Source organism: Lolium rigidum, chromosome 3, assembly GCF_022539505.1.
Source record: "Lolium rigidum isolate FL_2022 chromosome 3, APGP_CSIRO_Lrig_0.1, whole genome shotgun sequence".
In the NCBI taxonomy this organism is placed as follows: domain Eukaryota; kingdom Viridiplantae; phylum Streptophyta; class Magnoliopsida; order Poales; family Poaceae; genus Lolium; species Lolium rigidum.
Window position 1 is genome coordinate 219,836,759 of NC_061510.1, and position 26,537 is coordinate 219,863,295.

Genomic DNA, 26,537 nt, shown 5'->3' on the forward strand with positions numbered 1-26,537 from the left:
TGATTTATTGCTTTATGAGTTAACTCTTATGCAAGACTTATTGATGCTTGTCTTGAAAGTACTATTCATGAAAAGTCTTTGCTTTATGATTCATTTGTTTACTCATGTCATTTACCATTGTTTTAATCGCTGCATTCATTACATATGCTTACAATAGTATGATCAAGATTATGATGGCATGTCACTCCGAAATTATCTTTGTTATCGTTTACCTGCTCGGGACGAGCGAAACTAAGCTTGGGGATGCTGATACGTCTCCGACGTATCGATAATTTCTTATGTTCCATGCCACATTATTGATGATATCTACATGTTTTATACATACTTTATGTCATATTTATGCGTTTTCCGGAACTAACCTATTGACGAGATGCCGAAGGGCCGGTTGTTGTTTTCTGTTGTTTTTGGTTTCGTAAATCCTAGTAAGGAAATATTCTCGGAATCGGACGAAATCAACGCCCGAGCATCTTAGGATCACGCGAAGCTTCCGGAACACCCGAGAGAGGCCGGAGGGGGCCACGGGCCCACCAGACACTACCCTGGCGCGGCCAAGGGGGCCGCGCCCCCCTGTTGTGTCGTCGCCTCGTTGACCTTTTGACGCCGCCTCTTCGCCTATTTAAAGGTCCCTGACCTAAATCTTCGAGACGGAAAAGCCACGGTACGAGAAACCTTCCAGAGTCGCCGCCATCGTGAAGCCAAGATCTGGGGGACAGGAGTCTCTGTTCCGGCACGCCGCCGGGACGGGGAAGTGCCCCCGGAAGGCTCCTCCATCGACACCACCGCCATCTTCATCAACGCTGCTGTCTCCCATGAGGAGGGAGTAGTTCTCCATCGAGGCTAAGGGCTGTACCGGTAGCTATGTGGTTAATCTCTCTCCTATGTACTTCAATACAATAATCTCATGAGCTGCCTTACATGATTGAGATTCATATGATGATGCTTGTAATCTAGATGTCATTGTGCTAGTCAAGTGGATTTTACTTATGTGATCTCCGGAGACTCCTTGTCCCACGTGTGTAAAGGTGACAAGTGTGTGCACCGTGTGGGTCTCTTAGGCTATATTTCACGGAATACTTATTCACCGTTATGAATGGCATAGTGAAGTGCTTATTTATATCCCTTTATGATTGCAATGTGTTTTGTATCACAATTTATCTGTGTGCTACTCTAGTGATGTTATTAAAGTAGTCTATTCCTCCCGCACGGTGTAATGGTGACAAGTGTGTGCATCGTGTAGTACTTGGCGTAGGTTATGATTGTGATCTCTTGTAGATTATGAAGTTAACTATTGTTATGATAGTATTGATGTGATCTATTCCTCCTTCATAGTGTGATGGTGACAGTGTGCATGCTATGTTAGTACTTGGTGTAGTTGTGTTGATCTGTCGTGCACTCTAAGGTTATTTAAACATGAATATCGAATATTGTGGAGCTTGTTAACTCCGGCATTGAGGGTTCGTGTAATCCTACGCAATTAGTGGTGTTCATCATCCAACAAAAGAGTGTAGAGTATAGCATTTATCTATTCTGTTATGTGATCAATGTTGAGAGTGTCCACTAGTGAAAGTATAATCTCTAGGCCTTGTTCCCAAATACTGCTATCGCTGCTTGTTTACTGTTTTACTGCATCTATACTTCCTGCAATATTACCACCATCAACCACACACCAGTCCTGGACAGCAAAGCACTTTTCTGGTGCCGTTGCTACTGTTCACATTTATTCATACCACCTGTATTTCACTATCTCTTCGCCGAACTAGTGCACCTATTAGGTGTGTTGGGGACACAAGAGATTTCTTGCATTGTGATCGCAGGGTTTCTTGAGAGGGATATCTTTGACCTCTTCCTCCCTGTGTTCGATAAACCTTGGGTGATCCACTTAAGGGAAACTTGCTGCTGTTCTACAAACCTCTGCTCTTGGAGGCCCAACACTGTCTACAAGAATAGAAACACCCGTAGACATCACCCCTCTCACTAAAATATCAAGATAATAAAGTGTTCATCCTTAGTAGCACCGTTGCCAAGACTTGTCGTTTCGAAGCATCTCGTGATGATCGGGTGTGACGGGTGCAAGCCAGATTTGCACACGCGGATACTAAGGTTGCCTTGACGAGACTAGCATGTACAGACATGGTCTCGGAACACGGGATACCGAAAGGTAGAACATGAATCATATGATTGATATGATGAACACTTTGAATGTTCGCCAATGAAGTTAAATCTCGTCTCGTGATGATCGGGCTTGGTGTAGTGGATTTGGTTCGTGTGATCACTAAGACAATGCGAGGGATATTGTTTTGAGTGGGAGTTCACCTAGATTTTTAATTTTGTTGAATTAAAATTTGAACTCAATTTGTCATAAACTTAGTCTAAACTATTGCAAATATATGTTGTAGATCATGGCATCCCCATCAATCAGTTTTAACCAGTTCCTAGAGAAAGAAAAGCTTAAGAGCAACGGTAGCAACTTCACCGACTGGTTCCGTCATGTGAGGATTTTTCTCGCTGGTGGAAACCTGCAATATGTGCTTGATGCACCGCTAGGTGACCCTCCTGCAGAAACTGAAACCGATGAAGTAAAGAATGTTTACGAGACTCGGAAAACTCGGTACTCTCAAGTTCGAGTGTGCCATCCTATGCAGTCTGGAAGCCGATCTTCAAAAATGTTTTGAGCACCACGATCCTCATGAGTTGGTCAATGAGCTGAAAGTTATCTTTAAAACTCATGCGGCCGTGGAATGCTATGAAGCATCGAAACACTTCTTCAGTTGCATGATGGAAGAAGGCAGCTCAGTTAGTGAGCACATGCTCGCCATGACCGGGCATGCGAAGAAACTCAGTGACTTGGGAATAGTGATTCCTAACAGACTGGGGATTAATCGTGTCCTTCAATCACAACCACCTAGTTACAAGAACTTTGTGATGAACTACAATATGCAGAACATGAACAAAGAGTTACCTGAACTCTTCGCCATGCTGAAATCTACTGAGATTGAGATAAAGAAAGAGTATCAAGTGTTGATGGTCAACAAGACCACCAGTTTCAAGAAACATGGCAAGTCTAAAGGCAAATTCAAGAAGGGCGGCAAGAAAGCTGTCGCGCCTCCTGTGAAACCTAAGACTGGCCCTAAGCCTGATGCTGAGTGCTATTACTGCAAGGAGAAGGGACACTGGAAGCGTAATTGCTCCAAGTATTTGGCCGATCCGAAGAGCGGCATTGTCAAGAAGAAGAAAGGTATATCTGATATACATGTTATAGATGTTTATCTTACTGGTTCTCGTACTAGTACCTGGGTATTTGATACTGGTTCGGTTGCTCATATTTGTAACTCGAAACAGGAACTACGGAATAAACGAAGACTATCGAGGGATGAAGTGACGATGCGCGTTGGAAATGGATCCAAGGTCGATGTGATCGCTGTCGGCACGCTCCCTCTACATCTACCTTCGGGATTAGTTTTAAACCTCAATAATTGTTATTTTGTGCCTGCGTTGAGCATGAACATATATCTGGATCTTGTTTAATGCAAGACGGTTATTCATTCAAGTTTGAGAATAATGGTTGTTCTATTTTTATGAATAATATCTTTTATGGTCACGCTCCTGAGAAGAATGGTTTATTTCTATTAAATCTCGATAGTAGTGATACACATGTTCATAACATTGATGCTAAGCGAATTAAATTGAATGATAATTCTACTTATATGTGGCACTGTCGTCTTGGTCATATTGGAGTGAAACGAATGAAGAAACTCCATTCCGATGGATTACTTGATCACTTGACTTTGAGTCACTTGATAGATGCGAAGCATGTCTAATGGGAAAAATGACTAAGACTCCATTCTCTGGTATTATGGAGCGAGCTACAGACTTATTGGAAATCATACATACCGATGTGTGTGGACCAATGAGTGTAGCCTCGCGCGGTGGTTATCGTTATGTTCAAACCTTCACAGATGATCTGAGTAGATATGGGTATATCTATTTTATGAAACATAAATCCGAAACTTTCGAGAAGTTTAAGGAATTCCAAAGTGAAGTAGAAAATCAATGTAACAAGAAGATTAAATTTCTACGATCTGATCGCGGAGGCGAATTTCTGAGTTATGAGTTTAGCATGCATTTAAAGAAATGCGGAATACTTTCACAATTGACACCGCCGGGAACACCACAACGAAATGGTGTGTCCGAACGTCGTAATCGAACTCTCTTAGATATGGTTCGTTCTATGATGTCTCTTACTGATTTGCCGTTATCATTTTGGAGTTATGCATTAGAGACAGCTGCATTCACTTTAAATAGGGCACCATCTAAATCCGTTGAAACGACACCGTATGAATTATGGTTTAATAAGAAACCTAAGTTGTCGTTCCTTAAAGTTTGAGGTTGCGAAGCCTATGTAAAAAAGTTACAACCGGACAAGCTAGAACCCAAAGCGGAGAAATGCGTCTTCATAGGATACCCTAAGGAAACTATAGGGTATACTTTCTATCACAGATCCGAAGGCAAAATCTTTGTTGCTAAGAACGGAACCTTTCTTGAGAAAGAATTTCTCACTAAAGAAGTGAATGGAAGAAAAGTAGAACTCGACGAGATTATTGAATCTTCTCTCGTTGATCAGAGTAGCGCAGTACCGGAAGATGTTCCTGTGCCGCCTGCACCGGTAACAGAGGAAGCTAAAGATAATGATCATGAAACTTCGAGTGAGATAGCTACCGAACCTCGCAAATCGACAAGGGAACGTGCCACTTCTGATTGTTATGATCCTTGTCTAAATGTCATGATTGTGGACAACAATGCTGAAGACCCTGCGACGTATGAAGAAGCGATGATGAGCCCAGATTCCAACAAATGGAAAGAAGCCATGAAATCCGAAATGGGATCCATGTATGATAACAAAGTGTGGACTTTGGTAGACTTACCTGATAGCCGCAAGGCTGTCGAGAATAAATGGATCTTCAAGACAAAAACAGATGCTGATGGTAATATTACTCGTCTATAAAGCTCGACTTGTCGCAAAGGGTTTCCGACAAATTCAAGGTGTTGACTACGATGAGACTTTCTCACTCGTAGCGAAGCTAAAATCTGTGAGGATTTTGTTAGCAATAGCTGCATTTTTCGATTATGAGATTTGGCAGATGGATGTCAAAACGGCGTTCCTTAATGGATACATTGAGGAAGAGTTGTATATGGTACAACCCAAAGGTTTTGTTGATCCTAAAAATGCTGACAAGGTGTGCAAACTTCAGCGTTCAATTTATGGACTGAAGCAAGCATCCAGAAGTTGGAACCGACATTTTGATAAGGTGATCAAAGACTTCGGGTTTATACAGTGCCATGGAGAGGCCTGTATTTACAAGAAAGTGAGTGGGAGCTCTGTAGCATTCCTGGTATTATATGTAGATGACATATTATTAATTGGGAATGATATAGAACTATTAAGCAGTGTAAAAGGTTATTTGAATAAATGTTTTTCAATGAAGGACCTTGGTGAAGCAGCATACATATTAGGCATCAAGATTTATAGAGATAGATCAAGACGCCTATTAGCGCTCTCACAGAGTACATACCTGGACAAGATTCTAAAGAAGTTTAGAATGGATGAAAGTAAGAAAGGATTCTTACCGATGTTGCCAGGTAAGGTCTTGAGTAAGACTCAAGGTCCGGCTACGGCACAAGAAAGAGAGAGAGGATGAATCAGATCCCCTATGCCTCGACAGTAGGCTCTATCATGTATGCCATGCTATGTACTAGACCAGATATAGCACATGCAGTTAGTTTGACTAGCAGATATCAAAGTGATCCAGGAATGGAACACTGGACAGCGGTCAAGAATATCCTGAAGTATTTGAAAAGAACTAAGGATATGTTTCTTTGTTATGGAGGTGACCAAGAGCTCGTTGTCACCAGTTACACCGATGCAAGTTGGAACACTGATCCTGATGACTCTAAGTCTCAGTCTGGGTACGTGTTTATATTGAATGGTGCTGCAGTAAGCTGGTGCAGCTCGAAGCAGTGCACAGTGGCGAAGTCTTCAACAGAATCAGAGCACATAGCGGCTTCAGAAGCTTCATCGGAAGCGGTATGGATGAAGAGGTTCATTGTACAGCTTGGTGTGGTTCCTAGTGCATTGGACCCACTAGTGATATATTGTGGCAACATGGGTGCCATCGCCAATGCACAAGAACCAAGGTCACACAAGAAGCTGAAGCATATCAAGCTGCGTTTTCATTCGATTCGCGAGTACATCGAAGATGGAGAAGTAAAGATTTGCAAAGTACACACTGATCTGAATGTAGCAGATCCGTTGACTAAAGCTCTCCCTAGGGCAAAGCATGACCAACACCAAAATGCCATGGGTGTTAGGTACCTTACAATGTAATCTAGATTGTTGACTCTAGTGCAAGTGGGAGACTATTGGAGATATGCCCAAGAGGCAATAACAAAGTGGTTATTATATATCTTTGTGTTTATGATAAATGTTTATATATCATGCTATAATTGTATTAACCGAAACATTGATACATGTGTGTTATGTAAACAACAAGGAGTCCCTAGTAAGCCTCTTGTATAACTAAGCTTGCTGATTAATAGATGATCATAGTTTCATGATCATGAACATTGGATGTTGTTAATAACAAGGTTATGTCATTATGTGAATGATGTAATGGACACACCCAATTAAGCGTAGCATAAGATCACGTCATTAAGTTATTTGCTATAAGCTTTCGATACATAGTTACCTAGTCCTTCGACCATGAGATCATGTAAATCACTTATACCGGAAGGGTACTTTGATTACATCAAACGCCACCGCGTAAATGGGTGGTTATAAAGGTGGGATTAAGTATCCGGAAAGTATGAGTTGAGGCATATGGATCAACGAGTGGGATTTGTCCATCCCGATGACGGATAGATATACTCTGGGCCCTCTCGGTGGAATGTCGTCTAATTAGCTTGCAAGCATATGAATGGTTCATAAGAGACCACATACCACGGTACGAGTAAAGAGTACTTGTCAGGAGACAAGGTTGAACAAGGTATAGAGATACCGATGATCAAACCTCGGACAAGTAAAATATCGCGTGACAAAGGGAATCGGTATCGTATGTGAATGGTTCATTCGTCACTAAGTCATCGTTGAATATGTGGGAGCCATTATGGATCTCTAGATCCCGCTATTGGTTATTGGTTGGAGAGAGGTATCAACCATGTCTGCATAGTTCGCGAACCGTAGGGTGACACACTTAAGGTTTGATGTTGTTTAAGTAGATATGAAATATGGAATGGAGTTCGAAGTTTTGTTCGGAGTCTCGGATGGGATCCAGGACATCACGAGGAGTTCCGGAATGGTCCGGAGGATAAGATTCATATATAGGAAGTCATTTTATAAGTTTGAAAATGATCCGGTGCATTTATGGAAGGTTCTAGAAGGTTCTAGAAAAGTCCGGAAGAAATCACTATGGAAGGTGGAGTCCACCTAGCATGGCTGGCCAACCCTAAGGGGGTGGAGTCCCAGGTGGACTCCACCAAGGTGGCCGGCCACCCCCCCTCCAAGGAAAGGTGGGAATCCCACCTTGGGTAGGTTTCCCTACACATGGAAGGTTTTGGGTTGGGGTCTTATTCGAAGACTTGTAGACCAACTCTTGGGGGTTCCACCTATATAATGAGGAGCAAGGGGAGGGGGCCGGCCACACCAAGCCTTAGTTGGCCGCACCCCTATAGTGGCCGGCGCCCCCTCTCCCAAACCCTAGCCGCCCCTCCTCCACCACCTCTCCCGCATACGCTTAGCGAAGCTCCGCCGGAGATCTCCATCGACACCGCCACCACGCCGTCGTGCTGCTGGGATTCCAAGGAGGATCTACTACTTCCGCTGCCCGCTGGAACGGGGAGAAGGACGTCTTCTTCATCAACACCTAACGTGTGACCGAGTACGGAGGTGCTGCCCGATTGTGGCACCGTCAAGATCTTCTACGCGCTTTTGAAAGCGGCAAGTGATCATCTTCTGCAACAACGAGATCTAATCTCGTAGGCTTTGGAAATCTTCAAGGGTTAGTCTCGTTCATCCCCTCGTTGCTACCGTCTTCTAGATTGCATCTTGGCTTGGATTGCCTTCTCGCGGTAGGAAATTTTTTGTTTTCTATGCTACGAATCCCATCAATTGCATTCATGGTAGCCGAATTCATTGCCATTGTCTTGGTCTCCTCAACCATGAGCTCCATCACGGCCTTCTTCTCCTCGGCAAGAACATTCCTCTCCTCCAAGGACCTCATCTGCTCTGAGTGCTTTCCACCTTGCATTTTTTTCTTCGAGCTTTTTCTAGGCCATGCGCATCTTCGTGTGCATTGTCTATGTCATAAAAAATTCCTTTGATTCACCATATCATCATTTGTTACCTCAAGCTTGCGGTCTTCGGCTAGCTTTTTAACCTTTTATTTTCCTTCTTCCGGCCGCCGGGCTTGCCCTTATTTCTTTCTCCCTCATTGTCACTCCCATCATCATCCAGTTTGGTGAAATCTCCTTCCTTCGGTGGATTTTCATTGTCCCTCAACCTCCACTTCTCACTATGCTCAAGCAAGGCCAAACAATGTTGGCGCACAAGTGGCTTCTTCTTGTAAGCCGCCATGCTCTTGTATCTCTCCATTGCAATTTTATCGTACATACAAAACAATGCATTGGTGAGAAAAACAATCATACAAACTACATCAAAGGTAATTAAAACAAATTGAGATCACAATGTTCTCAAATAATCATCAATGCTTCATCCACTGGGAGGTGCATTTCTCACTTGCTCCAAGCATGCACTCCAATGGCTACAACATGATTCGATCACATCCCAACATCCTTTAAGTGATATTATCGTGCAAGTCGATGTGATTGGAGAAACAAGTGCAACAAAATGGAAAAACTTCCCCCCTATCTGTTGCCAATACTTCTTCCCAGTTTGATCATTGCCCATCACCGTATCGAGTGACATCATCTCCCATGCCCTCACTAAGCAAGCATTTTCAATGTTGGCGTAATTTATGTTTTTTGAGTTGGGTAGGTTGATATGACTGGTACACCGCCTCCCCATCATCACCGCCCACACTATCACCCTACACACCATCAATGTCATCACCCTCCAAGCAGAGATAAAACAACTCAAACAACATATTTTTGATGTAAAGCGAGTTTTGGTTCAACAAATTGGCATACGAGGTAGGAACCTCATGAAGATCGATGCTACATCATGAAAATTACAAATTTGACCTACAAATTCGCATTTTTAGATGCAATTAGAGAGGGAAAAATTGCGTACCTTGCCGGTATGGTGGCGGCGATGGAAGTGGTGTTGGGAGCAACACACTACAGTTAACACCCTTCTTGCCCCCCTCAAACTTAGTGGCGGTAGCTGCGAGGCCGCGATGGTGACAGTGGCAATGGTCAGTTTGCCTCCTTGTATGACATGGCTCCCTTGGCGCTTCCGCTTTGATGTGGGTGTCACAATCTAGGTCGTGGGAGCCACGCGACAAGGCAAAGTCACGCAAGGTGAGGCAGCCGCACGAGGGGGCCCATCGACTCCTGAGTTCGACGGTGCCACAGAGGGTAGCAACAGGGGCCATCGATTGGGCTTGTGCAAGGTAACCAAGGACGATCCGAACCATGGCGGAGTGAGCGCAACGAGACAGGGCCCAACAAATTCGTGGGAGGAGTTCGATGGCGGCGGTGACATAGAAGCGGGGAGGGTGGGGAGCTAAAATATCCGTCGCGCCAATTCCTTCTCGCGATATAGGGCACTCTCGGTCCCACTCGAAGCCCTTGGTTCTATGGGCTTCCGCCAAGAATTCAGCGGTCCCTTTTTTTAACAGGCCACATGGTTATACGAGATCTGTTTGGGTCAATTTTCGCTACAAAACCTAAAAATAACATAATTTTATGTTTCTAGAGATTTTACATGATCTATCAGAGATACTCTTACAACTTCGTCTCGAACCTCTTGATTGGAGCACACCAAATACCCGCTCCACATCCTTCTTGACGGCCTCTTGATCTTTCACGAACCTCTTACATTTCTAATCTTCAGGGTTGTGGACTGTCTTGACAAAGGTGTACCATGAAGGATAGGTGTCATCAGCTAGATAATAACCCTTGCCATATGGATTACCATTGATCTCGTATGCAACCTGAGGAGAATTGCTTTCTGAAAGACTATCAAATACCGGTGAGCATTGGAGAACATTGATATCACTGTTAGATTCTACCATGCCGAAGAAGGGATGCCAAATCCATAGATCATGTGGTGCAACTGACTCAAGTATGACCATGCACTCTTTTGTATGCCCTTTGAACTTTCCTTGATAACCGAAAGGTCAGTTCTCGATAGCGATCGGTGTTGGCCTTGCGCTTCTCTGACGAGCCACCCCTATGTGGAAGCATCAGGTAGTGGTAGTGCATCATGCTTGCATCGGCAAAAAACTCAATGATTTGATGAAATTCTTGTAGAAAAAATCGATTGCCTTACTACCCATTTGCACAAGCAGATGATGCTAGTCAGTTTATGGACGCATCGTCAATTTGCCCGTGCAAAGCAAGATAAAGAAATTTGCGCGGTGAACATACCTCAAACGTTGTCGGGCAAATGGACGAGCAGGTTGTGGGCGCACATGCTAGAAGGGCGCCTGAGCGTGTGGCCGGCGATGAGTAAGTGCCACGGCCGGTGGTGGGATGGGCCCTAGAAGGCAGTCAACTTCGGCAATGCGCGAGAGATGTGGTGTTGCTGGAAATGGGGGAAGCACTCGCGATGATGGCTGGGACGACATCAACCATCAAGATCTTATGTGCGATGGTGCAAAACGGCGGCAAGAGAACGTGGTTAGGATCTAGTGGGAAGTGGCGACAATGGTGACCCAGTGCACAACCGAAGGCGGTACCTGCGGTGGCAGTGGAGATGGTGGGCGGGGGTTTGGAAAGAGAGTTTCTTGTGTGCGTGCCTTGTGTGCCACTAGCGGGTGGGTCGCGGTGAACAAGGGGACGACGTGCGCTGTCCAGCCTGATTTATCCGCGGCCCAATTTTGGTGGACGGATGGGTCGGTCTGCTCGAGTCGGGGTCTATTTGGGTCTGGAGCGTGTGTGACCTGTTGACCTATCCGCGCAGACCGTTTCAGAAGGGTGATGACCGGTTGGGTTGCGCCCCGCTGGTGATGCCTTTATCTCTTTCTCGTCTTGAAATTTCCCTGGGTGTCTCCTTCCAAATGAGCTTGCGCTACATCCTTTGTGACCCAATGGGCTAAGGCCGTGCCCCGGTGAGCTTCCACCGCCGCATCCCCCGACTACCACCACTACATCTCCCAGTGCTCCCGCCACCGCATCCTCCTCTGCATATCTATATCTCTAATCTTCCATGCTGGACCCGACAACGTAGACGACAACATTACAGGGTGAGACCGGTGCCCCTCAGAGGCGTGGGAAGGTGGCGGTGTTGAGGCCTGGCTTGCCAGTGCTACACATGGTAGTCTCGCGACCACCGTTGCAACTTCAATCGCCGGCGGTGCTCTTCGCGGAGCCCATTGTGAGGTGTGGTGTTGCAAACAATGTTCGATGAGCTACACAAAGCCCAGGCGTCTAGGCTATAAGCTGTGTGCAACAGACCTAAGAGGCTAAGGCGCCAACCTCAAGCGTTTCAAGGAGGAGCTACCTATTGTGCGGGATAATGCTGAAAAATCAGCTAGTGTTGCTATCAACGGGGCGCAGTGGTGGTACCGGCAATGACCAGCGACGATGTTGTCGCAAGGAGATGACAACAATCGTGGGCGCACGACATTGCTAGCATGGGAATCGGTGTTTGCTACCAAGGGTACACAGTCGGAGATGAAGCAGAAGGAGGAGATCAACGACGGGTAGTCACGGTTGGCCGCCTACCTCTGCAAGCAGACGCGGCTCTCTAGCGCTGACAACCCCGTAGACAAGACAAGCTACAACAAGGCGTGGCTGGACTCGTTGAAAGACCATCATGCATGGGAAGTCTCGATCGAGGCACCGATCCGCGAGGCAGGTTGGCAAATTTTCTACCTCGGGAGCGACGACGGTGGCAGCGTCGCCGGTTGCTGGATCAAGGCGTCGTAAAGGACAAGTCCAACTTGCATGGGAAGAACGAGTTCGACCAATCTGACAGCTGGCAATGCGAGTGGTACAACCACAGGATCAATTGTTGCTACTCAGGTCCCACGTCCGACTTCCCATGCTTAAATGTATTTTTTTGATAAATCGAACTCATTGACAAAACATATCTTATTCCCGGTGAAACTATTTTGAAATATGACGTTTGAGTACGGCGCCATTGAGGTTGGACCCGAACTTCTGCAGCAGGGAGTGCCTCCAAGTGGTTCGGCACCAAAGCCATTGGCGTTGACCTAACTTTAGCGTCATACCGTGTGGCGTAGACATGCTTTGGCAAAGAAAGCGTGTCTTAACTTTATCTAGATACAGATGTATCGTTAGTTAAAATGCATCTAGATACATTCCTCAGTGGGACACTTTTTTGAAGGAGGGAGTAATAGTTTTGCCGAGGAGCTAGATGAGACACCAGTTTTGTCAAACGGTAAAATTTGTCAAAAATACGGTTTTAATGAATCTGACCTGGTGCCTAGTTTAGGCTGACTTTGATACCTGTTGCTGACCAGTGACCACTGACCACTGACCTGGAGGCCAGTCGACTACTTTTTTCCTTGCGTTGCCGAGTCGAGTTTTTTGAGCACTGGGCAAGATTTCTGCTACGACTTATCTTCTTGGCGAGGAACTTGGTTCGCGTTTTCCTTACTGAGCAGAAAGCATGCCCAATTTGATCGTGCCCCGTGCACTTCAGCATCAAGCAAGCAGCAACTGAGATACGGACATACGGTGAAGCAGAATCCCACCTCGCCGCCCTGATTCTGCTCAAGTAGGGCGGGATTCAGCAAGGCATCATGGACGGGGCCGGGATCATGGCGAGCGCCGCGACGGGGGCGATGGGCTCCCTGCTCGCCAAGCTCGCCGCCCTGCTGGGGGAGGACTGCTACCGGATGCAGAGGGGCACGCGCCGGGAGGTCGCCTTCCTGCGGGACGAGCTCAGCAGCATGAACGCGCTCCTCGAGAGGCTGGCCGACGCCGAGGCGGACGCGCCGCTCGACCCGCAGACCAGGGAGTGGAGGGGCCAGGTCAGGGAGATGAGCTACGACATCGAGGACTGCGTCGACGACTACATGGACCAGCTTCGCGGCCGCGGGCCGGACCTGTCTCTGTCCGGCGGCGGCGTCCTGGGGTTCGTCCTCGGCTACGTGCAGGCGGTGCGGGAGATGGTCTCCCGCCGTGGGATCGCGGAGCAGATCCAGGACCTCAAGGCTCGCGTCGTCGAGGCCGGACACCGGCGGAAGCGGTACAAGATCGATGCGGCGGTTAGCTCTACTCGTGTGGTGCAGGTTGATCGCCGGCTGCCGGCGCTCTATGCGGAGCTGGGTGGGCTTGTCGGTGTCAGTGGTCCGAGGGAGGAGCTCATCAGGTTGCTCCACGATGGGGATCAGAGGATGAAGGTGGTGTCAGTGGTGGGGGCTGGAGGATTGGGCAAGACTACTCTTGCTAATCAGGTGTACCGAAGCACCAGAGATCGATTCGATTCCAAATCTTTCGTGTCCTTGTCGCAAAATCCCGACATTGGAATGATCTTTCGGACTATGCTCTCTCAACTCAAAAAGGATGAATGTGGTGAACTCACTGGATCAGGTGATAAGGAGCAGCTCATCAATGAATTGAGGGATTTCCTACAGGACAAGAGGTATCCAAGTATATAATTACTCCTAGCTATCTTTTCATTTTGATTGTCTTGACATTGACTGCAAGCTGCCTGTTTACCTTGTCCCAAGACAAGTACTGAATTCTCTGCAGCACTTTTGACATATTACTATGCAGATAACAATATATTGGTTACCATTTAATTATAGTTCTCCCTCATTCCATAGGTATTTAATCGTAGTTGACGATATATGGAGTACCCAAGCCTGGAAGATTATCAAATGTGCTTTCCCTGACAATACTCATGGTAGTAGAATCATTGTGACAACCAGAATTGGCACTGTTGCCAAATCATGCTCCTCCCCTGACTATGATCTTGTGTATGAATTGAGGGCACTAAGTGAGGATGACTCTAAGATGTTATTCTTTAGAAAGATATTTGGCTCTGAAGACGAATGCCCTCATCAACTGAAAGAAGTTTCAGTTGAGATTGTAAGGAAATGTGGTGGTTTACCTTTGGCAATCATTACTATGGCTAGTCTATTGACCACTAAGTCTGACACTAGAGAAGAGTGGATGAAGGTCTGTAGTTCGATTGGTTCTGGACTCGAGAAAAACTCCGATGTGGAGGAAATGAACATGATACTATTGTTGAGTTATAATGATCTTCCTCATCATTTAAGAACCTGCTTATTGTATATGAGTATGTTTCCTGAAGATCATGAGATCAGGCGGGATTATTTGGTAAGAAGGTGGATAGCAGAAGGGTTCATCAAGGCTTTTGGAGGCAGAAATTTAGAGGAGGAAGGGGAATGCTATTTTAATGAACTTATAAACAGAAGCCTGATACAACCATTGGATTTTCAATACGATGGAAGAGTATATTCATGCCGTGTGCATGATCTGATTCTCGACCTAATTGTGTCCAAGGCGGTTGAAGATAATTTTGTTACTGTAGTTACTGACAAAAGACAAATACTGCACCATCAAGGAAAAGTTCACCGACTCTCATTCGACTGCGCTTGTGTACAGAATATGTTATCACATTCCATGTCTTCTGCTCATGTTCGGTCCCTGAACATATTCAAGTATTCTGAACTAATGCCTCCTCTTTCCAACTTCCGGACCCTGAGAGTGCTAGATCTAGATGGCAATGAGAATTTGGAAAGCTCCTATCTTGAAGATATAAGCAACTTGTTTCACTTGAGATACTTACGGATTAGAGCAAGTAACATTACACTTCCAGAACAAATAGGAGAGCTGCAGTCCTTGATGATATTGGATCTTCTCAACTGTTCCGAGACAGCCGAATTGCCTTCAAGTATTGTTAAACTTTGGAAACTGAAATGGTTAATTGCTCATCGTGTCAAATTGCCCAATGGAATTGGCAACATGCAAGCTCTAGAGTTTATGTCACTTGTAGTTGTGGACTTCACTACCCCAGTAGCCGTGTTACAGGAACTGGCAAATTTGACCAAATTGAGAACCCTTGGATTGGATTGGCGCATCAGTAATACGCGCAAGGATAAAATGGCATATGCAGATAATTTTGTTTCCTCACTTGTCAAACTAGGTACTTCCAACCTTCGATATTTAACGCTCATCAGTCCATGGTCACTTGACTTCTTGCTGGATTCCTGGTCCCCTCCTCCACACCACCTTCGGGAATTAGCAATCAAAGGTTGGTGTCTTAAAAAGATTCCAATGTGGATGGCATCACTGGCTAACCTCACCTACCTGGACATCGAAGTTAAAGTGATACAGGAAACCCTTCAGGTGCTTGCGGACTTCCCTGTCTTACAATTTCTTAAGTTGTACTCAAATGCAGCAGACCCTGAAGAAAGATGTCTTGTTGTCAATAACAACGGGTTCCGATGTCTGAAGAAACTGAACTTCGTCCATTGGACGAATCTGATGTTCTCCGAAGGAGCGACACCAATGCTCGGAACTCTTGAATTTCAGATAATTGTACATGAAGTGAAAACTGCATGTGGATCTAGTTCTCCTGATCTTGGCATATTCCACCTCTCCGCTCTCAAGAACCTTGTTGTTAACATCTATTGTGAGTGTGCAAGGGTTGAAGAGGTTGAGGCATTAGAGGCTGCTATTCAGTTTTCTGCTAGTATGCTTCCCAACAATCCAACACCCACATTCCATAGATTTCGTGAATCAGAGATGCTAATGGATGATGCGGGATAATAAGAAACTTCACCCAACCTAGCCTGCATCCAGACCTTAAGGTATTGACGGTTGATTGCTTAAAGTTAAAATTTCTACTCATTTCGGTTTCGATTTGGCTGCAGAAACTGGACTCCCCATTGTGATTTTGGATCATTCCAGACAATGCAAACATTTTCATTACGAGCTAAATTATAGCTATGGCTTGCAGCTGTTACTTTAGTGCCTTCGTTTGGTGTTTTTCTTGGTGACCAATGACTTGATGTATCCAACTTCCAAGGTGCCAATGGATCTGTCTTTGCCGACAACTGTCTATAGCTTGTAGACTGTTGTCACTGATGGATTTATTTTTACCAGCTAATTTCCAGGACACTTGTGTGGTACTGTACTTGCTACAAAAGTGCATGGTTTTTCTTGTTCGCGGGTCCTAAAGGAGAGTACTGGACTTGTTACAGATAATTTGCTTACACGCTTTTGCTACCGTACGCACCCACCACAAACTCGCCAAATCGCGAAATCACATGGACGGTTAGGATTCGTTCATACCGCTTCGGGTCTGGGGCATGATCGTCATCTCCTGTGTACTTCGGGTTTGGCTGGGTTCGTATCAGCCCACGTACAAGCTAACCCACACCGCTATGTATTATACGCGTACGTGTCCACGCGCGGCCACGACGGAACCGCCGAGATATATAAATCTTTCTCCCATGTCCTCTTCAGCACATCCATCCAAAGCAATCCCCAAATCGGGAAAAAACCCTAGGTTAGGAACAGCACAGCTCGCTCTTGCTCTCGCTCGTGCTCTCGCTCGCGCTCGTCCATGGAGAGGGGGAAGGGGAAGGAGGGGAAGGGCAAGGAGGCGGCGGTTGAGGACACCCAGTTGGCCGCACCATCGGCGGCCGGAGCTGCCCAGATCTGAGCTCCGCTTGGGGCCAGAGGGCAAGATTCGGCTCCACGGGGGCTGCACCGGCGAGCAAGAAGCGTGAGCACGAGACGGAGGCGCGGATGCGGCGGCGCAAGAAGAAGAACAAGAAGAACCGGGAGAGGCAGGAGAGGAAGGAGGCGGGGCTCAAGATCAACAGCCCCGACGACGTGCCCACCTTCGATGAATCCGACTCCGCCGACCCGTCCGAGGTAAATTTCTCCGCCGACCCCGACGACATGCAGGAATGCCTTGCTCGCTCGCAAGCTTCTACGAAATCCTCTCTTTGGTTAGTCTATATGCTGTGAATTTCTTGTAGTACCAAGCCATTTTGATATTTGTAGTAATTCCAGAGATGAATTTGAGCTTGCTCAAGTGTTCATCTCAGGTTCTTGCTTGGTTGGGTTCCCTGTAATCCCTATCTGCTGATCAATAAGGCTATCTAGTTTGATTAGCTTCCTCTGGTTCCTAGCAATTATATGGTTCTAGGCACTGGATGATTCACTTATCACTTGTGCCGGGTTGCAATTGATGTCTAGACAGGTTTTAGATTAACTGCTACTACATTGTATGGACACAGAAGTTGAAATGTGGCTCCAATACTTGCAGATGTTGTTTGTTAATCACTGCATGGAAGCCTTGATTTCTTGACTGGAGCTTTGCCTTCACTAGAGTGTCATGTGCAAGTCATGCTACTGTAAACTTAATCATTTGGTGTTGTTATTGTTACTAATTGAACTATGGTTGCTTGCTGTGTAATGATAATCACTGGAATTCTTTATTGATGAACTGTGTATTGGTAATGATTCAATTTGTTTGAGAAGAATGGATGGATGCCAACTATTGTTGGATTAATATTCATCACAATCTGAATCTGTCCATATTATGATGATTGATGCTATGGCTGTGGCTTACTAGGTTTCATGTGACCTCAGTAGCTCTTGCTACTGCTACCGGTTGCTCACCTTGATGGATAAACTGTTGGTTTTTATTAATAGAGATCCTCACAGTAGGGTATCATACATATGAATGCCACTATGATTGTTTTATGAAGAAAATAAGGGTTTCTGATGGTTTAATAGCTAGGTGGTGCTAGGTGGTGTATGTGGCTGTCAAAGCTTTGTGTGTATCTGGTTTATACTTGGATATGCTTGTATTTCATACTATTTTGCATATCTGCATCTACTAGGCACTCCAAGTTTTTGTTTGCCTCAAATATTGCTAGCATCACTTGGTCTATACGAATTGATGACTAATACCTTTTGAGCATCTGCTCATTGTTGGTGCGATTTGAGCATGCATATTGATGGATTGGATCCTCTGGATCCTTTCCAGGTATCAAGTATAGCATTGTGGATTGCTAGGTCGGTAGTAATGCCCTGGGCATTGCCTGTGTGTCTTCACCTCTTTCACCTAGTGGTGAGTCACCAGATGAGTGAGCTGCTTGGGCAGATGCAATGGTTTGGCTTGTCAACCTAATGATTATCTCCACCTAGGCCTTTCTTTTGCTAACCAAGTGGTATTGCCACTTGTTCTATTCCAAACACTAGTTTTTGTTTAAATTAGATATGGTATGTATAGTTACTAACTAATGTGCATTTATACAAATAATTACTTTGCAATGTTTTCATTCCTTTTCTATTTATAGTCATTACATTGTTTGTATGCAATAGCAGCTAATTAACCAAATTTACTTCACTTCACAGGAGGATCCTTCGGATGAAGTCGGTTCTGACCAGGAGGATAGGGACCAGAAGAGTAGGCATGTTCTCCGCAGGCTTAGGTCTGGGGAGATTCGCTACCTTCTTGTCCCAGGGAGGTTCAAGTGCCCCGGTGCAGCCGCAAGAAAATGCCGACGGACTTCCTCGGCATGTACCAGCATGCCACCTACACTGGTGTTGGCAGCGGGCAGACACCCGCACACATCAGGGCCAAGCATGCCGCCTACGGCCTGTTCCTCAAGAAGTACGCCCCCAGGCAGTAGGAGCATGCGGAGGATGGTGCCGACCTGCCTGCCTGCCTACCTGATGCCTACTTCCTTTTAGTTGTCTGTTTGTGTTAAAACTTGGTTAATCCTGTGTTGTTGAAACTATGTTGAAACATGTGGTGTTGAAACTTGGTTAATCCTGTGTTGAACTATGTTTCTAATTAAGTATGCTTAGTGTTTAAGCATGTGTATGTTGTGCTTACTACATATGCTGATGTGGTGTGCATGCTTGGGCCTGTTGTGTGCTTGGATGCTAGGTAAGCATGTTCTATTTGCTGCTGTTGATCTAGCCTGTTAGCATGATGTAGTGACAAAGATTTTGCCAAAGTAAGCGTTTGATTATAGGAAATGTATTGTCAGTTCTGCTCAGTTGTGTTGCAGACGTTTTGTACATAATTGATAAGGTATTTTCCAGTGGAAATGGGGGAAAACCTCTGGTAATCTAAAATAAATACGGCGTGTTGGCAGTAGGGTGGAGTTGTTATCTTATGTGATACTTGACTGCAACAAATCTCTCAGTCAACAACAATAAATGTCTCATTTGACAGCTACAACACTCGCAGCAGACAGCAGCCCAATCTAGACTTGGCTAATGGGCCAACTCCATCCAATTAGGCCCATTAGGCTAACAGGAACAACTTTCTTATTTGACAGCAACAATAATCGGAAACGCAGCGGATAGCCCAATCTAGATTTGACTAATGGGCCATCTCCAACCAAATTAGGCCCATTAGGCAAGTTCAGATGGTACATATTAAATATCAAAAAAAATGAAGCAAAAAATGGGTGTTGCCGCGACTCGAACCGCAGACCTCGTGGGAAGTCATCTGGTAACAAAGAATTCTGGTAAGTTTGTCACACCTCCTAAGCATAATGGGGTGCCGAAGGCCGGAGATAATGTGTACGCCACACCAGGAAACCTTGGTAACACGGAGGGTACACAAGCTAATCCTTTTATCTTAAATGATACCACAAAACCGGCATCATCCTCGGATATACCGGATGACATTTTCGCAAGATCTACCACCAAGGTGAATGCTGGACATAAGGATGACCTACATGACGGTGAAGATGAAGTTATGAGTACTGATCATAGTGTTGAAACAATGGGAAGAGAGGCTAGTAGGAAGAAGGGCAATACAACAAAGTGTGAAAATAGTAATGGTAGAAGGAGAAACGCAGCGGCGGTACAAGTTGGAGGGAAAAGGAAACGGACGACGAATCAAAAATATGGATCACCATATGTGGTCGCGAAACCTAGAGCAAAACGTCAAAGCCGTGTAAAGAAAGGTAACACCATTTATTCGTTATTTCTTTGTTGGCAAATAAATGATGCTGCAACCTGTAACACATATGTTATTACTATTTTGTGCATCAGAGTTGTTTGCAGAACATGAAGATGGGGTATCATCGGCAGTACCAACACAGCAGGAAATAGAAGCTGCCGCTTTATATGTTAAAACAATATCCAAGCTACCAAAACAAGCATCTAAAGGAGTGTACAAGAATGAATTTGGCGCCAGCTTGTCTTCAGAAAAGCTTAACGTCGTTCTTGCGCATGAATGGCTATCTGATGATGTAAGTCTTCAAAACCAAAAGTTTGCGTTATACTCGTAATTGAACTATTTGAATTTAAAATTATTGTTGTTGTTTTCAGATTATTGATGCTGCTATTGGGTATTTGTCTCTCCGTGTTGGGTCTGATAAAATGTTATGTCCAACGTGGAGGACAAACTATCTCCTTGAACAAGCAGAAAAACAATACAAAAAAATACACAATTAAAAATATAGATGAGGTAGTTACAAGACCAGGAGCCATAGGTAGGGTTATGGATGAATATTTCAAGCGTGAGAAGGTAACATCAGTTTCTTTCAATGTTTCATGCCAAATTAGAATAAAACAATATGATAATTGATAAAGTTTTTCCTTCTCTTGTAGACATTTTTCGCACTAAACATACGGAAAACTCATTACGTAACTGTTGTCATGCATACAAAGAAGAAGGAATTCCAGGTCCTTGATCCTCTGTTTGTTTTAGGGGTGACAAAATCAGTTGTGGAAGACTTGGTATTACACTCTCTACATACATGTCTTTTTGTACTTTCTCATGTCTGTGCAGTAATATATTTGTTGTTTTGTAGATTGGGCAAATTTCACAGGACATACAAGAAGCAAACAATACTTGTGAAACAGAATATCCTGATGTCGACGAATGGCCTATTAAAAGCTATGATATCCCTAAACAAATCGATACGTAAGTACCTATATTGCATTACACGTAAAGAAAGTCAGTTTTGTATATGCGGACACTTCTAAATTTTGTCACATTATATACCAGCAATTCATGCGGATTATGGGTATTGCAATGTATGGAGCACTGGGACGGAGATCACATGACTTGCCCGGTTTCTCAGGTTGGCTATACTATGTTCCATGCACTCGGTTAATTTTAACAATGTTAACAAGCCATGTGTATAACATCTTATAATGTTTTGGCATGCTAGAGTCGATGAATCGAGAGAAAGTACAGTTGCAAACATTATTTTTTCACCTAACAACGTTCTTGACAGGGTGAAAAACAAAGTGAGATTGCTAGCAAAGACCAGAAAAATATAAATTTGATAGTGTGACTGTTCGGTTTGCTCCCGCAGAAGGTTTCCGGACACATGGAATATTGAATTTATAATTGTCTTTGGTTGTAAACAATATTTATTCGGTTATGATTATCTACAAAATTCTGTAAAAATGATTTTATTTCCCATTGTCGAAAGTATGCAATTATTTTATGTTTGTACATGCATGCTATGATGTACATAAGGAAATGCCTACTTCACAATATATAATGTCTTTTGCCATTTTTACAAAAGAACACAATAGAATTAACAACATCAGTACAAAATAAAAACATCAGTACGTAGCAAACATTAACAACTCCATCGAATACAAAGCTATTTTTGTCCCATTCAAAATTAAGGAAATTTACTGCCCTTTAGATAACTATGAAAGAACTACCCTTCCTGCTGCAGCACATTCCTGCACATGTTCACAGACATAAAATTACATAACAAATCATAGGAATCTTTTAAAATATATGAAACAAAATGGCAGAAAAACTTACTTCGGATGAAATATGCATATTGGGTTTCTTCTGTTATGCCCTTCTTCTTGGCATGCCCCGCACACCTGCACCCTGCGTTCCTTGTGTCCTAGTGGTCTTCCATTTTTAGTCATCCGAGATTTCTGCGCTTCTTGCCTAGGTGCACCCTTAGTGGACACTTTCAAAGGATCACCAATAACAATATCGCATGCCACTAGCATCTTCATTTTCATGCACCGACCTAAGGGGACCATATGCTTTACCTTTAGCATACCCCTCTCTTCTAGAAATTATGCCATCAATGGTACTGTTCAGCAGTTCATATTCTTCTGAATTGTTTAATGCAATATGCATAGCCTGTGATACCTTAATATTCATCCTGCTGTATTTCATCCGATCCTCTCGCCCTGCACCAACCCCACCCAAACATGTCGCTGGTGCGTCTAGCTGGCAACCCTAACCTGGCATTTTTTGTGAATCGTCGTAGAGCACAATATTGTGGAATTTCAGTAAATTTCAAGAAATGCAGCACATGCAGTATGTGCTTGCAAGGGATCCCCTTTCGAATCATCCTTTGACAGCTGCACCTTATAATTTCTGCCTCCTTGGGTCTATAATCCACGTAGAACCTGGTCCTTACATGATTCCTCCATGCCACAATGAAGATGTTTGACTCTCCTGCCTGCATTTTTTCTAAGATCTCTATGCCGCCAATCTTTGAAAGCTCACCTTGAATAATATAGAACACATCAGGAGTGAAGATTTTTGCAGCAGCAACCTCTAGTTCTCTGAAATTAGTAATTGGCACTGGTGTAGTCTGTGAAGCCGTGCAGTCGTCGTGGGCTTCGTTCTCATGGAGACGGACAATTGCGTTGTCGTAGTGCATAATCATATAAAAAATTATCATTTCCCCATCTAGGTGCAGGTGCAGACAAGAGTTTAAACTTTCACTCCGCTGGTTACTTTTCATACCTAGCCAGAATCCTTCAGAGAGATACGCTGCAGCCCAAAGTTTCCTCTTGTTGTACATCCTCTTCATCCATGTTCTGGTTTTTGGGGATTGCCATTTTCTGTAAAATGCATGCCATCGCTCCTCAAATACTTGCTCTGAGGTGGTGTAATACAGAAGAGTCCTGAACTCATTCAGTGACTTGTTAGGTAGATGCATCTCCATATTTTTTTCAATGTGGAAGCTGCAGATGCGATGCGACACACCAGAAAATACTTCGCCGATGGTGCCGATCATCGCGGCATCTGCATCCGTGATTACTGCCTTTGGCTTCTGTTGACACATCGCTTTGAGGAAAGTCTTTAGAAGCCAAACATATGTTTGTTCATTCTCGCTTGAAAGGATGGCACACCCAAAAACCGTTGTCCTACGGTGGTTGTTCAAGCCCACAAAAGGAACAAATGGCATCTTATATTTATTCATCTTGTATGTGCTATCAAACACCAGCACATCTCCGTAGTCCTGGTAATCCCTACGTGACTGGGAATCACACCAGAACATGTGATTCAGACGGCCTTCGTCATCAACGTCATATTCATAGAAAAATTCAGGGTCCCTCTTTTTCCTCTTTGCCATAATGCGGATGGCTGTGGTAGCGTTACCGTCGAAAAGCAGCCTCCTCCTCTCCCTAGAGCACATGTTGTACAAATCCTTTCTTGTGAATCCAACACCGGCAAATGAACCGGAACCTGCAATGAATTTTCTCATAATGAGGTGCTTCCTGACCCCCATGGATCCTAGTGATAATATCTCAGATCTCTGCGCGTCGTTGATCGTCCTATGGGACCGAAGAAACGGAGTCTGACATGGTTCAGCTGGGTCATGGTTATGTTTGTCTCGAAAATCTTCAACAACCCAGAAACCAGTTCTTCCATCAAACTTCACCACCAAACGTGCCTTGCAGCCGCAGCGAGACTCAGGTCTGAGCCTATATACGCGGCCTTCCGTGGTCAGTTGCTTTTTGGGACGTCTGCCTTCTCTGGAACACACAAAACGCCTTAGCCGAATTACTCCATCATCAAACCGCTTAACCTGGTCCAGCTGGACGCTGAACCCGTAATCTTTAGCATATCTGTTGTAGAAAGAAAATACTGCTGCTTCAGAAATAAAAGTCATCTCTTTTATCATCCAGTATAAATCCCGATTAGTATCAGGATATTCATTGTCATTGCTACCTTTCTGTGTTTTCTCAGGCTAACTAGCGCTTGGCGTCGCCTGCAAGTATAAAACGTAGGCATTAATTAAAACTATAAATTTATGTGTTCCAGCTATATGAGACTGATAAAAAAGAGATAACAACCTGACTCATGTCAACAGAATCCTCAGGAACTGATGCACCTTCCACATCATCAGTATGGCCCGTGTCCAAGTCAGATTCACCGTAATAGTCGTACTCAAGCTGCGTGTCAAATTGTGCCTGAAATTTATTAATACATCGCGGAATTTAGTAACCGTAAATTTTACAGTTGCCATCATTTCATGCATCATTTTATGTCATTTTATGAGTCACTACACATACCTCACTAGTATTTAGACTGTCTGTGTGTTCACCATGGTTCTTATCATTTTGATCGTCTGTGTGTTCACCATGGTTGTCATCATTATCAAATTCATCGTACGCAATCTGCATAAATTATGACAGGAGGAACCATATATTATTTGATGATGCTGGACTGCTGGTAATCGAAATGAAAAATAGTGCACCAAGAATATATAGTAATGTGGCTCACATCAAACTCGTCTTCACTCCAGCCGGCTTCGTGCTGCAAATTTTCCTCCATCTCAGAGTCATCGGAATTATAGCCGACGTACTCGTTTTATTCCTCAATCATACCAGATATAGAGTTCTCCATATTTTGTAGTATTGGACCATAATTAGAATTGAAAAACCGGCAGAATTGCGTCCTCTTACTATGCTAGAAGATGAAGTCATGGGTACCTCTAATTTTAAACCCTAGCGGGGAAGATGCCGAGCCGGTGGCGCGCCTTTCCAAGGTCGTCGATCTGCGGGGGGCGGCGTCGAGATGCGAAACAACCACCGGCGGCGACGGACGTGCCGGCAACAACCGCCAACGGCCGGGCCGGCAACACAACTGCTTGCGTTTTACCTAGCGACGGCGTGGAATAGCTCGATCAGATCTCCAGGACCGATGAAAACGATGCATGCAATGAGAGCTAATCACGGTGATTAGCTTAGCACGTGGGACCCACCCACGTGGGGCCGTCCGTATAGATACGCCTAGGCCCTGTATACCCATACGAGTCTTGTACTGGGCTTGGATATGGGTTTCGGCGGGCAGCACAAAAAAAAACAAAATCGGGACCACCGTACCCCTTCGGCGATGAGTCGCGAGTTTGCACAGGGTGCGCACCGAAGCACACCTCTTTGCTTACATTACAAAGTCATATTTTAGGACTTGGACAGATCGTTTACCGAGTATGGTTAGGTTTTCTCACATTTCATTTTCCTTTAATTATAGGAAAGCACCAGTGTAGTTTGTATTGAGTTTCAGAAAAAGCTTACTGTTATCGTTTTATATATTTCCATCCTTTCTTCCAGAATGAAAATCATGATTTTTGACAGGACTGATATAGCCTAAAAATGAGCATCTTATTCTATTGTTTCTGATTACTTTGTTTTCTGAAGTGAATCAGTTTACTCATGTCGTTTTCTTCGTTTACCGAGTATCCAAGACTTATTCGTTGTGCTGCTGGCTGTAGACATGCCATTTTCTTCGTGTTGTATTGCGTGAATTTGAAACCAAGAGCTTTCCTTTTATTATGCAAAATATATTCAGTTATGCATTTCTTTTTTGTTTATCCTGAATATGGATGGCTTTATCCTAGTAGGTCTACATTGGTAGGTGCACATTGAACTCCAATTCAATGCTTTTGTCTACATATATAAGGTGGTAGAACTGAATCGCTATGGGATTAGTTGGCCAATAATTCGTCAAGTCATATATAGGTTTGTTTCTCTATGGCATTTGTATGTAGAGGCCGGAGGTGTTATCTTGTTATTACGAAAAAGAGCAACTCCAAATGACTACCCTAGGGCTGCGAGACTTCAGGATCTCCCTTTGAACAGATATCTTGGATTTGCCTTAGAGTTCACCTTTCCACTGGCCTTGCAGATTCATTGATTCATCGACATCCTTGTGCCGACTATGTATAAGGCTATCACTGCTCTCTAGACAGCCATCAAGATTCTTGGGGCATGGGCATCGTGAGGAGAGGCTACACATGCCACCTCGACAATGCTAGGAAAGCTATAAGTGTTGCATCTACCCTCTCCGGTGGGCACACATGGTAGGGAAAAGAAGAATTTGCTGGATTACGCTCCTCGTTTCCGAGCACTGAACCAAGAGAGATGGAGCAACGATGTCCAGTGCGTCGAGCCCTGAACTAGAACCGGACTATCAGTTGTTTTCTTACCACTATTTAGATCCGACCCCAAGACCCAAAAGGTTTACTTCTCACCGACTTTTGCCTCACGTTGTACACGGTCGACTTGAAGATGATGTCAATTTTGTTGGTTTCTTGCATACTGAAACATACCACATTTGAGGATTCTGACGAAGTTGCGTGACTTGCGCC

General features: G+C 44.5%; 1 protein-coding gene across 4 annotated transcripts; it reads left to right on the forward strand.

Moving 5' to 3' along the window:
• Positions 1–12,697: 12,697 nt before the first annotated feature.
• LOC124703021 (disease resistance protein RGA5-like) lies at positions 12,698–26,275 on the forward strand. 4 transcript variants are annotated; one of them, XM_047235227.1, is made up of 3 exons: positions 12,698–13,789; positions 13,974–15,986; positions 26,075–26,275. In XM_047235227.1, the coding sequence occupies exons 1-2, from the start codon at positions 12,945–12,947 to the stop codon at positions 15,943–15,945; spliced, it is 2,817 nt and encodes a 938-aa protein (XP_047091183.1). In that variant the 5' UTR covers positions 12,698–12,944; the 3' UTR covers positions 15,946–15,986; positions 26,075–26,275. The 4 variants fall into 4 exon arrangements, with proteins under 4 accessions (XP_047091183.1, XP_047091185.1, XP_047091184.1 ...); XM_047235229.1 differs by lacking the exon at positions 26,075–26,275 and adding an exon at positions 18,553–18,627; XM_047235228.1 differs by lacking the exon at positions 26,075–26,275 and adding an exon at positions 16,136–16,356.
• Positions 26,276–26,537: the final 262 nt, after the last annotated feature.